At 37.0% G+C, this 13,160-nt stretch overlaps 1 protein-coding gene across 2 annotated transcripts in view; it reads right to left on the bottom strand.

The window, feature by feature from the left end:
- The window catches only part of EPHA3 (EPH receptor A3), a 339,305-nt gene that overhangs the window by 67,840 nt on the left and 258,305 nt on the right, over window positions 1-13,160 (bottom strand). The window contains exons 6-7 of one of the 2 annotated variants that reach the window (XM_032795093.2): window positions 5,254-5,378; window positions 592-754 (exon numbers count right to left, since the gene is read on the bottom strand). In XM_032795093.2, the coding sequence (XP_032650984.1) occupies window positions 592-754; window positions 5,254-5,378 (288 nt within the window). The remainder of the gene's footprint in view (window positions 1-591; window positions 755-5,253; window positions 5,379-13,160) is intronic. The other variant, XM_032795094.2, reaches the window with a different exon arrangement.

The following is a 13,160-nucleotide window of genomic DNA, read 5'->3' as shown; positions in this document are numbered from 1 at the left end:
ATGACTTGCTTAAGGGTCACACAGAAATGTTGTGTGTATGGGAATACAACTTCGATTGCCTAAATCCAGCCCTGGGATTTAACTGAAACACCATTCTTCCTCTCTTGATTATACCAAATTCACCTCACAGCTATTTAAGGCAAGCAGCTATGCTCCTCGCTGATGAGGATAGTTATGCACTGACTTATGGGAATAGAGGAAAAATGAGACCCTCGTTCTCTTGGAGCACAGAGTTTTTACAGTTTGAAGAGTGAGGCAACAAGCTTGGAATATTATGACATTATGAGGCTGTTACTGTATCAGATTTCCTTCCGCAGCAGGAGTTGCCATCGAGTATAGGATCATATTAACGCTGGCAACGGGAATCAGACAGGACAGGGAATGGAAGAAAATATCACCTGTGCTATTTACAGTATACTCTATAAAGCATATTTCAATTTTAATGGTAAACTATAAAACTATATAGTTATATTGCCCAAAAAGACACATAATAAATAGCTACAAATCACATTTGCTAAACTAAACTAAAGAGTGAATGAAACTAGCCTTTATTGGGCAGGAAAACACTTAGTCATCTGAAATAATACATACAATCTGGACTGGTTTCAAACTCAAATTTGCGGCTGTTTGTTCCATATCCAGCTGCAGTCCGGGCTCGGATCTGGAAGACGTAGGTGGTATCAGGTTTGAGGCCACTGATGGTAACGTTGGTGCCTCTCGCTCTCAGAATAGTATAACTTGTCTCTTGTTCCTGCTTTGGGGAAAGAAAACTGCTACATTAAAACCCAACATACTCCAAATCAATTAAAGCAACACTATTTACCACAATATTACCCAAGGAGCATTGTCAGGTTTTTTCTGTACTAAGAATTACAAACTAAGTAAACTTTATGCAGCCATGCAATTTAAATCATCATAGATCTGCAGATGAGCAAGAATCTCAAATCATTAGGGTTTCTTTTAGCTGGTACTATATATTCTATTTATGAGACATTTTATTTAACATTTTGCTATTGCTTCACCTATACTATTCACTTGTACTATTACATGAAAATGACAATAAAAATGTTATTTAAAACCCATAAAATCTAGCATCTCCAACTGCACCAAATTAGAAGCCAATTTAAGTTCATTTAGAACCTTTAGTGCCTTGCAGCCCTATAGCTTTGGCTCAGCTTTTACTGCTGTATGTTTTACAAGTCATTTTTTACCTTTATAGCATAAGAATACTACTCAAGAACTTTACCTTAGTTTTACACACAGGTTAATAGAACTATATAGCACTTAAATGCTGGACCTGATCTTGCAGTCCTCTCTCATGCCAAAATACTCTAAAGTCAGTGGAGGCTTTGCCTGAGTGAGGTCTGGGCTGTAAGAATCAGAGAGGTCAGATGTATCTGCTTTTTTTCCCTCTCTGCCAAAGAATAATGTGTAATATCCATATCTATACCTATATATGTGTATATATACATTATTGATATGTATATATATATTTGTGTGTATACACACACAAAAAGCAATGTCAGAAAAAAAACCACCACAAATCTCTATATTAGTGTTTTATATATTTATTTTTCTGACAGAGTATTTTGTATGTAAAAATGGACAACTTAGCGAGTTTGGGCACATTTTATACCTTGCAAAAAGTTAATTCTGCTAAGACAATGACTCAGACCCACCTGTAACCACATAGTCCAATGATTTAAACACTTGCTACTTTCTACGACTGTGCTGTGCTAAAATGGTGTTTTTGGCTTCCTAAAATGGCAGCTGGTTCCCGCCTCAGGAAAAGCCTGGACAGAAGCTGTACATGTGCGGAGCTGTAAGGAACTCAACTGCTTTCGATCACAGAGGTTCATGTGAAACTCCCTTTTTTTTTTTTGTTTCAAGAGTTGCTTTATTGCTTGGAAGACTTCAAACTCTGCAAAACTCTGCTGGGTTCTCTGAGTTTTGCCAGCTGAACTGAATTTCAGGTGCGTGCTGAGAGCACTTTGCATTTACTGTAAAGTTTCACAGAGCATTAACATGAGTTTGGAAGGTACCATATATACTCATGAAAGTATTAAATTGAGTACTGAAGTATCAATACTGAGCTTGGAAACTACCCTACATACTCTCAGGGCCAAGGCATGCTTATTTTACTCACGTGAATACTTCTATTAACTAGGGCTGCCTTAGAACATATTACACAACTTTGTAAATCCAGGTCTGTGGAACCCGAGCTTGTGGTCTTGTCGTTTCCAAGCCCATGCTTGAGCGTCCACACCACATTTGAAACCTGGTTTTACATTTGCTGGGCCTAGGTCTCAGAGTTGTACAAATGTCCAAACTGTATTATACAGACCTAACTTAGGTCTGCAGCTCAAGATGTGTCCACACTGCAAAATGTCAGGTCTTGGACCCAAGTCAGAGTGGGACATGGCCTCCGAGCCACCATCCACCCCCTACCTCCCTAGGACCTGAGTAAAACTATTTGTGTGGACTGAAGGGAGCTTGGTTTCAAACCTGAGTGTGAGCCTGGGCTTAATGTGAAGTGTAGACACACCTTTAGAGACTCAAATCCCAATTCACAAAAGCACTGAAGCATGTATCAAACATTAAGCATGTGAGTGATCTAATTGACATCAGTAAGACTACTCACATGCATAAAAGTAGGCACACATTTAAGTACCTTCCAGAATCAGGGTCTTAAATAGGACTCCTTGTGAGTCCAAATTGAACTAGATTTATCCCTGAAAAATTATCTACAAAAGCCTCTCTCATGGTCCATTTGCTTTCAGACTAAGAATGAAAAAGAAATTGGTAATTCATTTTATCTGGAACTTCTGCCCTTCTCAACAAAATAAAGCTTTTAATTAAACGTTTAAATATACACATAAAAACATCAAACACAGTATGATATGTGTATATATAGTTTGAATGGATAGTCAGCTTTATCTGACTTTAAGTTATTTCTATGCAATACAAACTTTTCCTTATGCATTCATGCACCTGAGAAGAGAAAACATGGTCATGGCTGTATTTGTTAATACCACTCAACGCTACTCAGTAAATACATGTTCAAAACTGTGATATGGTGGATATCATAGTATCTTAGTTTATGGTAAACTGCACAAGACATATGTTTTATATGTCAATTTTTATGTTAACAGTAATCAAATCAGCATAACACCACACACAAGCCTTGGTTTATCTTTCATGGGGGATGAACTTCAAAGATATTGCACTCTATTCACCACAAGCAGCAAGAATATACAGAAAGAAAAGGGAGTCTTTGCCAGGCAGAACTTTAACCAAACACTCAGTTTGTTAATGAATTAAAAACTTGACCCGCAAAGTGTATCCTACATAAGCATTTCCTCATAGTATACTAGATACAATCTTTAATGGTGAAAAAATCCTGCTGCTGTTAGTATTTCATGTGCAATGAAAATTGGGCAATTTTAATCTATATTTTATTGAAGGTACTTCAGCTAAGTTTAACATTTATAGTGGCAACATTAGTAAGCGTGAAGGTTATTTTCTTTTTTCATATAGATAGTTTTTATACTGTATTAGAAGGAGTGTTTTATGTAACTGTTGTGGGTAGCACACATAAGGAAGAAAAAGGAGTTGAAACTTCTTCAAAAGCAATATATGAATGCAATAATATCCCCCTTCATCCAGAATCTAAACTGCATACTAATACGACAGCACTTAGAAAATTCACATCACGTAGCTGACCTAGCCCCAAAAATGAGGGAGCTGGAATTTGAATGCAACTTAAATCCAATTGTCTATAGCTTGCTCTCTACCCTCAAGATCACAAACAGCTTTCTTTTTCTTTATCTTTTCTTTTTTAAAATGAATCTGCTGCACAATGGCAACATCACTGTTGAGGGGCACATCTATCTTAATCGAGCGAAATTGCTATTAAAACCTAGTTGCCATATATATCGATGGTAATTCTGGGTACATTTTCAAAATAGTTTGTGCAAGTCATTATGACCAGCCACTGTGTAACATGTACATATGTTTATCCATATGGGAAAAGTTCCTAATTTTCTCTGTAAATAATTTTAATAACTAGACAGTTGGTTTGGAAGATAACAATATATGCCCAGGTTCTATATAGCAGTACATCAAAATAGGGCACCCTTAGGACCTACAGTAGCAAACTTTTAATAAAAATGAGTAGACATATTGATTCAGAAGATCTATTTGCATTAATGATTAATTGTGAGTGTAAGGATTTGCAGGATTGAGCCTGCCACAATTCAACAAAGAATTTAAGCATGTGCTTAACTTTAATCACGTGTCTTTCCACTGATTACAACAGGACTACTCACATGCTTAGAGTCAAGCACATGCTTAACTGGGGCTTTATTTTGTTCTACTCCCATAGCTGTGTTGATTTTACAATGTCAATAATGGGGGGAAAGTGGTAAAAATTCACTTTTAACACTTGTGTAGGCAGCTTGCCAAGAGCTAAGTATTTGTATAGACAAGTCCTTTGTTTAATTCGCTTGAATTAAACTAATTCAGAATAAGGTATTCTTATTCTGGAATAAGTGTGTCCACGCATGAAGTTAATCAGGAAGAGTTAATCAGATTTAAATCCACACCCTTCTTTATTCCAGATAAATTTGCATGTGTGGACAAGCCCTGAGACTTCATTATCTTTACAAAATATATGAGGTATCAACAAACCACTTAAAATATAATACTATTGTCAAAATAAAGCAAAATACATTTAGTCGTGCACTTCCTTAGTTTTATTTTCTTCCTTTACATGTATTCATTTATTCACTAATTAGCAAAATTCAGTCATTCACAATGGGTCTCCCAGTCTTTATTGAAGAGATGTAAATGGTAAACAAGACACTAAGCAGAGAGATCTAATTCCTCTCAATTCCCATTTTTGCAAATATTGTTTATGCTGCACTGAAACACCAGCTCATTAGTACATGCTTATACGAAACATAATATATTTGAGTAAATACAATTGAGAAGAAAAAGGCTGCTTTCCATTTCACCTGTTTTAATCTCTACACTAACTTTGGAGCATTCTGACATGAATTTGATGCACAACACTACTTACCAACTTATTTCATATTCTCATCATATTCTCCCTATTATTATTATTATATTAAATTGAACAGTATCAATATTTAGTTGCCACTGTGAATGCATGGGTGCATCCTACCAGCTTTAGTGAAGGGAAGAAGAAATTATTTCATTACACACACCTCCCCTTCAATCCTTTCCTCCCACCTTTTCGTAGTACTTGACCTCGTAGTCCAAGATGATGCCATTAGGCTGCTCGGGTTCTTGCCAAGACAGAGAGACACTATTTCGGGATGTCCGATCTTTCGTAATTATTGTGATGGGGGACGGAGCTGTAAGGAGAGGAAGGTAGGGGAGAGAAAAAAAGCAAATGGAGTTTATCACTGTTCTAATCCTTGGCAAGGAGGTATTGTTTCCATTTAAAAGACTCCTGAGTATAGGCCTGGCCCTGTATCAACACTCAGCAGCTGGATTATAGTCTTGGTACACATGTCTTGAAGCATACTGGCCTGAAGGAAAGTGAGCTGAGACTTTTTGTTACTGGTGGACTAGTGGCAAGACAGCAGATGTTTTCAATCTGCTACTATAATGTAAGCAATAAAATACATCTTATATATTAAAAAAAAACAAAAATAATGGCACTACCTATTTGTTATAATGTTGCAGCATTATTATTACCAGGCTCCGCAGATCATTGATAACGTTTTCATATGCAAGGCTATGACAGGACTGGAATACATTACATACAAGGAGTCTCATGGTATCCATAGTTAATAGTAATCAGCAGCATATTGCGGAATACATCCTTTTTTATGAGAGTATTTGGTAAGGATTCCCCTAGTGCAAATTGTTCCCACATACATCACATTTCCTTTACAGTGTTTCTTTTAAAATAAAATAAAAAAATCTAAAATGCAAAGTACGTGTGATTAAACTTACACTGCCAGTAATCTTATTTCTGAGATACATTAATCACAAGTATGGATGACAAGCTATGGCATGCCACCCACTAATCCACCATCCAAAACCTGGAAGTACTAGAGGTCTAGCAGTAAAAATCCTGATCTCATGAGATTTCCAAAATAAAGATCACCATTTTTTGGATGTTTTTCCAAACCAGTGCTGAAATCCTGGACTCTTGAAATCTAAGGCAAAGCTTCCATTTACTTCACTGGATCCATTCTTTCAAAGATTGGCTATCATCAGTTAGGAGAGCTCACTCAGCAACTATGATATTTTTGCTGTTGGTAGATTTGTTAGTTTCAGCTAGTATCCATTCCCAAGTATTAGCATAGTGCTGTTATGGTTGGATTTCCAATGCCGCAGGAGAACTTCTAAATGCCAGACAAATTGTTCTCATAAAAATTAAATAAATAAACAAACCCCTCCATTTCTAATCATACTTGATTTTGCTAAACTCTTTAAAGAACTGGAACATTGAAAAAGTATATCCACCCCAGCCAAATGTATGTACTCTATATTCTGTATTTTTATATTCAACCCTTTTCTTTGCAATATACTCCCTAACAACATTTGCATTTCAGAAATATTCTATCTTCATTCAAATCTAAGCAAACCTTTCTCTTGCAGCAATTACACTATTAATGAGCCTGGAGTTTTGGAGGATGGCAGGGAGGGGAGGTCTATCTTAATTTTATTTACATTGACCACATCTACAAGCTCATTGTGCTTGTTGAAAAGCATTAAGCGAGGTATATAGGATTGGTTTGTAATGTATATCCTTGGGTAATTCCACACTTTCATAAGTATAGGCCACAGCTAGAGGCAAAGTATCAGTGTGATTAGCCTTTTGGACTGTTGTAGTATAGCAAGTGCTATGTTAAGTCAACCCCTCCTGCTTGCTGCTTTAATGCCCTTGTAAGTAATTTTTATGCCCTTTTAATTAATGGTATTTGTTATTTTTGTATTTGAACAGCATATCAAGCCCAGTACACCATCTGGTAACATTTCCCATTAAGTTAACACTCACAAAAATTATTAGTTAATAAATGATTAACAGAAATGGCTTTTCTCTAATAAATTATCATAAGATTTACTAGAATGTTTTGTTGAAACAGACCTAAATAATTGTATGTACTTCATAAGTGCTGTGTTAAAGCTTTCTTATAACAGTGTGTTAATTATTTTAAACTTATTTATACATCTCTATGGATGTTACAAGTAACACATCTCACACCAGTTTATTAGAAAAGTGTTTGCTATACATTTATCAATAGCAATTTACATTTATACAGCTCCTCTCTAGCCTATGGATACTGAAGAACCTTAGAAACTACATATACATAGCAGTTAACTGGTACATGCACTGGTACTTGTGTGGAATAGATGGGAGGACAATTTTAATCACAGCAAAAATACTGTTAGACAAACTTCTTTGACGGGGTAGCAGGCCTTGTGGATGGGAGGAGGCGGTGGATGTGGTGCATCTTGACTTTAGTAAGGTTTTTTATACTGTCTCGCATGACCTTCTCATGAACAAACTAGGGAAATATCACCTAGATGGAGCTACTATAAGGTGGGTACATAACTGGTTGGAAAATCGCTCCCAGTTATCAGTGGTTCACAGTCATGCTGGAAGGGCATAATGAGTGGGGTCCCACAGGGATCGGTTCTGGGTCCGGTTCTGTTCAATATCTTCACCAGTTATTTAGACAATACCATAGAAAGTACATCTATAAAGTTTGAGGATGATACCAAGCTGGGAGCAGTTGCAAGTGCTTTGGAGGATAGGATTAAAATTCAAAATGATCTGGACATACTGGAGAAATGGTCTGAAGTAAATAAGATGAAATTCAATAAGGATAAATGCAAAGTGGTCCATTTAGGAAGGAACAATCAGTTGCACACATACAAAATGGGAAATGATGCCTAGGAAGGAGTACTGTGAAAAGGGATCTGGGAGTCATAGTATATCACAAGCTAAATATGAATCAACAGTGTAATGCTGTTGCAAAAAAAGCAAACATCGTTCTGGAATGTATTAGCAGGAGTATTGTAAGCAAGAAACAAGAAGTAATTCTTCAGCTCTAGTCCATGCTGATTAGGCCTCAACTGGAGTATTTTGTCCAGTTCTGGGTGCCACATTTCAGGAAAGATGTGGACAAACTGGAGAAAGTCCAGAGAAGAGCAATAAAAATGAAAACATGACCTATGAGGGAAGATCAAAAAATTGGGTTTGTTTAGTCTGGAGAAGAGAAGACAGAGAGGACATGATAACAGTTTTCAAGTATATAAAAGATTGTTACAAGAAGGAGGAAGAAAAATTGTTTTTCTTAACCTCTGAGGATAGGACAAGAAGCAATGGGCTTAAATTGTAGCAAGGGTGGTTTAGGCTGGAGATCAGGAAAAGCTTCCTAACTGTCAGAGTGGTTAAGCCCTGGAATAAATTGCCTAGGTAGGTTCTGGAATCTCCATAATTGGAGAGTATGTTGGACAAACACCTGTTGGAGATGATCTTGATAATTTAGTCCTGCCTTGAGTGCAGGGAACTGGATTAGATGGCCTATTGAGGTCTCTTCAAGTTCTATGATTCTACGCATCTTTAATGTCCACACAAAGTACTGGTCTCATCTGAAACATTTGACCCACAGCATATTATCCCAGGATTTTGAACCTAACCTGCCAGGAAAAGCAGGAATTTGAAATCTGATGTTTAAACTACTAAGCTGTCCCCCTCTAAAAGAGTTGCAAATGTTATTTCATTAAAAAAAAATACTAACCTCCAGCTCCTGCAGAAACAGCTTATCTAATTTGGGAAAGGGTTATTTGTTTTTAAATGATAAACTGAATTCTCAGTGTTTTGGAGCAGATAAAAGTTTAAAGAATAAAAAAGAGCAATTTACTTTCTAAAGAAATGTTCTGTCCATTTTCCATATAATCTTGGCATGGGGTTTCCAGTCTGTTCTTGGAAATAGGGTACGAGTTAAAGCTTCTTAGGTCCTTATTCAGGAAATCATCCCTATTCGGGACACCACTTAAGCACATGCTTATGTCCACTGCAGTTAATGGGACTTAAATGCATATTTAAAGTGAGAAGAGGCAGTCAAAGGTAATTGACAGTATAAATTATTTTAAAAAAGAATGAGAACGTCAGTCTTTAGGTCCTTCTAATAACCATAAGAAGGTAGAGATTGAGAATTTCTCTCCAATCTGCACATTCTCAATAATTAGAATAACTTCAGACTGAAGAAAGATGTGTCCTATCAGCAGGACCAGCAGAGAACAGCTTCAAATTAAAAAAAAAAAAGTAAATTTCTTAACATGCCATTTGGATTTTACTTTCTGCAAATGCTGCCAAAAACATGCAGTGCTAGAATGTTTTGAATATATTTTATCAATGGAAGCATTTTGGGTTGATGTAAACACAGACAATTTTATCGGTACAGTTTGCTAAAACAGGCATTTTGTGAACTGATTGTGTAAACATTCACTTAACACAACTCAAAGGTAATCTAAATGAAACTGTTTTACTTAGGAAAACGTACACAGATTTCAAGGAAAGACTGTAGGAAAAATGTTTAGGTTAAGACTTGTAATAAACTTCCACTGAAAACTATGTTACGACTGCCACAGGCATCACTGGGTGTTGGATAAAGTCCCATATATCAGTGTTCCAATGTTTGTATTGATGGTGTGGTGTATCTATTATCAACCTTAAGTTTTTTCACAATGTAGGTTTTTTTGTTTTTTGATAACAATCTTATTGCATATGTACATCGTGAGTGAGTACTGAGAGATTAATTTTCCTTCATGAGTAAGGATGGATGTATATTTTCAATACGCATGTGCAATGTATACATGCATAAAATTATTTGTCTATATACTGTGTGACTGGTTCTTGACCACTCTACTCAGTTAACATGCACAGACAGAACTCTCAACACTAGGGGAACTCAGACAAAATGCAGTATAGGTTTATTGGGGAAATGTACTTTGTGCATTTAATATTGTTAGTTGGACTTTTGTGGCAACTGGGGACATGGATGTTGAAAAGGTAACAAATTGTATGGACTGCAGTGATCCAGGGAGCTTAAGCTCACAAGTGTAAAAACCTCTTCACTCATAACTGTTAAAAGTGCAAGCAAGTAACATGAAGGGTGTAGCAGAGAGGACAATAAAACTCTGCTGAAATTGATTTCCCAGAGAAACTGACCCCAATAGATCATTTGTTTTCCTCCAGTTTAATAGCAGCTGTATATAAATCTCTTTATTGACTTTTTTATTCCTTGCTTATTGTTTTCACATGTGACTGGTTTACAGATGTATATACTGTAAGTGAAATTTCCATGGCCGATAAGAGGGAAAGTTCAGAATTCACTCTGGGAAGCCATGTATATGCAACTGGTGAAATGTTTAAAGCCATTTTGTTTCTTGTTTAGTCCTGCTGGTCACAAATTACATTTTATTAAATATCTCATAAAGTTATGTAGGATTTAGATCTAAAAAGGGTTCAGGCCACTGTCTTCCAATGGCGATGCACTCACTTATATCAGGGCTGAAGCTAGCCCTGTATCTTTAAGGATAAAACACTCCAAGTAAGTTCAAGTAGAATGGATGGAAAATTAACACTTTAGAGAGGATTTGTTCAAGAGTGGGTCTGAGGCATTGGGAGTGCACTAGCTAGTTAAGAATGTTCCCTGAATGCAGGTTTTTCCCTGAACTATTTTTAAAAAGAGACTTTTTATTTGTTGTGATCTGATGACATTATTACTTAATCTTCACTTTATAGTCTGAATAAACCCCACCCCATTCACTATAGAGACAATGCTCCCTGTCTCTATAGGGAATCTCTATAGAGATTCACATGGAATGATATATTTTAAATAGATTTAAGTTTTTACACTGAGGGTTTGGGTTGCTTGGCACTACTGGCACCATTGCTAGAAGTCCCACTGGAAAAACCAAGGACTGAACGGACATGAAGAAAAAAACTGCTTTTCCACATATACGCCTCACAGAATACAGAAGGCACGTTCATATCATAGAGCTATCTGGGAAATCTGCGTGCTGCCAGTGCTATGTGGCTACATAAAAAGCTTAAGTGTTTAATCTCAATCAAGCATCTTTCACAAACAATTCTCTCTCTCTCTCACAACAACAAAAAAACAAACATTTTTTTTCTTTCATCCAGCAAGGACAAACCAATACACAGATGGTTTTGAGACTGGGCTCTCACAATGTTGGCTTTATCAACATACCACTATCAACCAGCATTCTATTTGTTGGTCAGCCAAATGTAATGGCAGTGGAGGCACATCTGCATATCTCAATAACTTCTATTAAAATTCCTTCTATATGAAACTTTGCATTTCTCTCTAGATTTGTGACTCCCGCCCCATCTCCCACTCCCTCCCCATCCTAGGTTGGTATCTAACAATGGTTTATTCTTTAACATTGCTTATAAAAAAGCAGGAGTTGAAATATTTTTAATAGGGAATTTTCTTTGATTGCATTACAATGTACTCTCTTAATGAAGTGCAGTTAAACATGCTGCCACCATATATAATGTTTTGCTAGAACAAATAATTACAAGGTTAAGCGCATTCCAAAAAGGGTACAAACTGAGCTTTGTATTAGGTGCCTCATAAGACTTGTGGAAGAGAAAGGAAATAGTTTTTATTTTAATGACATCTTTGGAAACCTGCTAAACCCTACACCTCCCTCCCCCAGATACAATCATCCCATTCTTGATGTGTGCACAGACACAGTCCTTTACCCTTTAATCTCCAGGATATGTAGTTAAACTAACATTGCACTTTTGTATGTGTTTTTGCACCTTTTGTTTAGTTACTACAGACTCAACATATTTTTATGACGTGCACTGTGAAATGTCATCTGATTCTGTAGAGTCATTAAGCGATCGTCAAACCAAATAGAATTCACCCTTCTTGTCCTCTCTTTTCTCCAGAGGACTGGAATTTGGGACTGTATGAAGCCCTGGTCCAAGAGCATCATATCAAGATACCGTGCTCTTACCCTGGATCTGGATCAAATCTTTGGTGGGACACATTCAGGTGTATGCAAAAGGTAATGGCTTCTGACAGAGGGCTGTCAGGAATGAACGGTTTACACTAAAAAAAACAGAAAGATCCAATGGTAGGAAGAGGAAGAAGAGATGTTAGCAGGGTGCATGTTAACTTTGGAAGACGTGAAATTCAAACCTGGATTATAAGAGGCTGGTTTTGATTGTATTCCAAACCAAGCTTTTTGTCTTAAAATCCTGTGGCTCTGCTTGTTTTTTTGTTAAAGTCAGTCTCCACTCCTGAGAATAGGCACCTGGGAGGAAAGCTTTTTCTGGAAAGCCTTTTGCTTTTGGAACTTGCCAGCTAATCTGAAACTTCTGGGACAACATGGAATAACAGGTTCTGTTCTGGACACGTGTGACTCTCTACAACAATGTTACACTTAAGCTGTTTATTTTGGACATTTTTAAAGGAACTTTTGCACTGCATGGATGGCCTCTTGCATCACAAAGAGGAAGGCTCAAATGTATTCTGCAGATGACAGGACTATAGTGCTTGGCTGCAGACCCTGGGATGACAGCAGGCATTGCGCAAATGACAAAGAAAAGAGGGAGGGCAAAGAATGCAAAGGGGAAAAAAAGAAGCTCCAACAGGAACTGCACTAAAATACAGCTGGTTACTTTCACTCTTAAGCACAGAGGAAAGCCACATTCTGGGCAGCAGCTGTCACTGGACAAATGAGTATCAGGGGTAATTTCTCACCATAACAATGCATTTTTAAATTAAAAGCCAGCTTTATTAAGTTTTGCATTTTCACATCCTCACATCTCTCTCTATATTTTTGCTATCTCTTTTTAAACACCTGCTGTACTACAGGCAAAATGTTTGACTTACTCATATGCTTAACATGTGGGTGATAAATCACGGACACACCATGTCCATTTGAGAAGTATCAGGCTGCACAAGGCATTCACTAAAGAAACTAAAAATTATGGTTCTGTGGCATTCACAGTTATTTCACAGAGGAGGGAAACCTCTTAGGTTTCATCCTAAGGTACTCATAACAACGTTATTCTTTCTATTCTCTGCATGAAATGGGAGGGGGCAAGAAGGAGGGAGAGGAAGCTTCTC

The sequence above is a fragment of the Chelonoidis abingdonii genome, chromosome 1 (genome assembly GCF_003597395.2).
Source record: "Chelonoidis abingdonii isolate Lonesome George chromosome 1, CheloAbing_2.0, whole genome shotgun sequence".
NCBI classification, from domain to species: Eukaryota; Metazoa; Chordata; order Testudines; family Testudinidae; genus Chelonoidis; species Chelonoidis abingdonii.
Note: the sequence above shows the minus strand (reverse complement) of the source record. Positions and strands in the feature narration are given on the sequence as shown.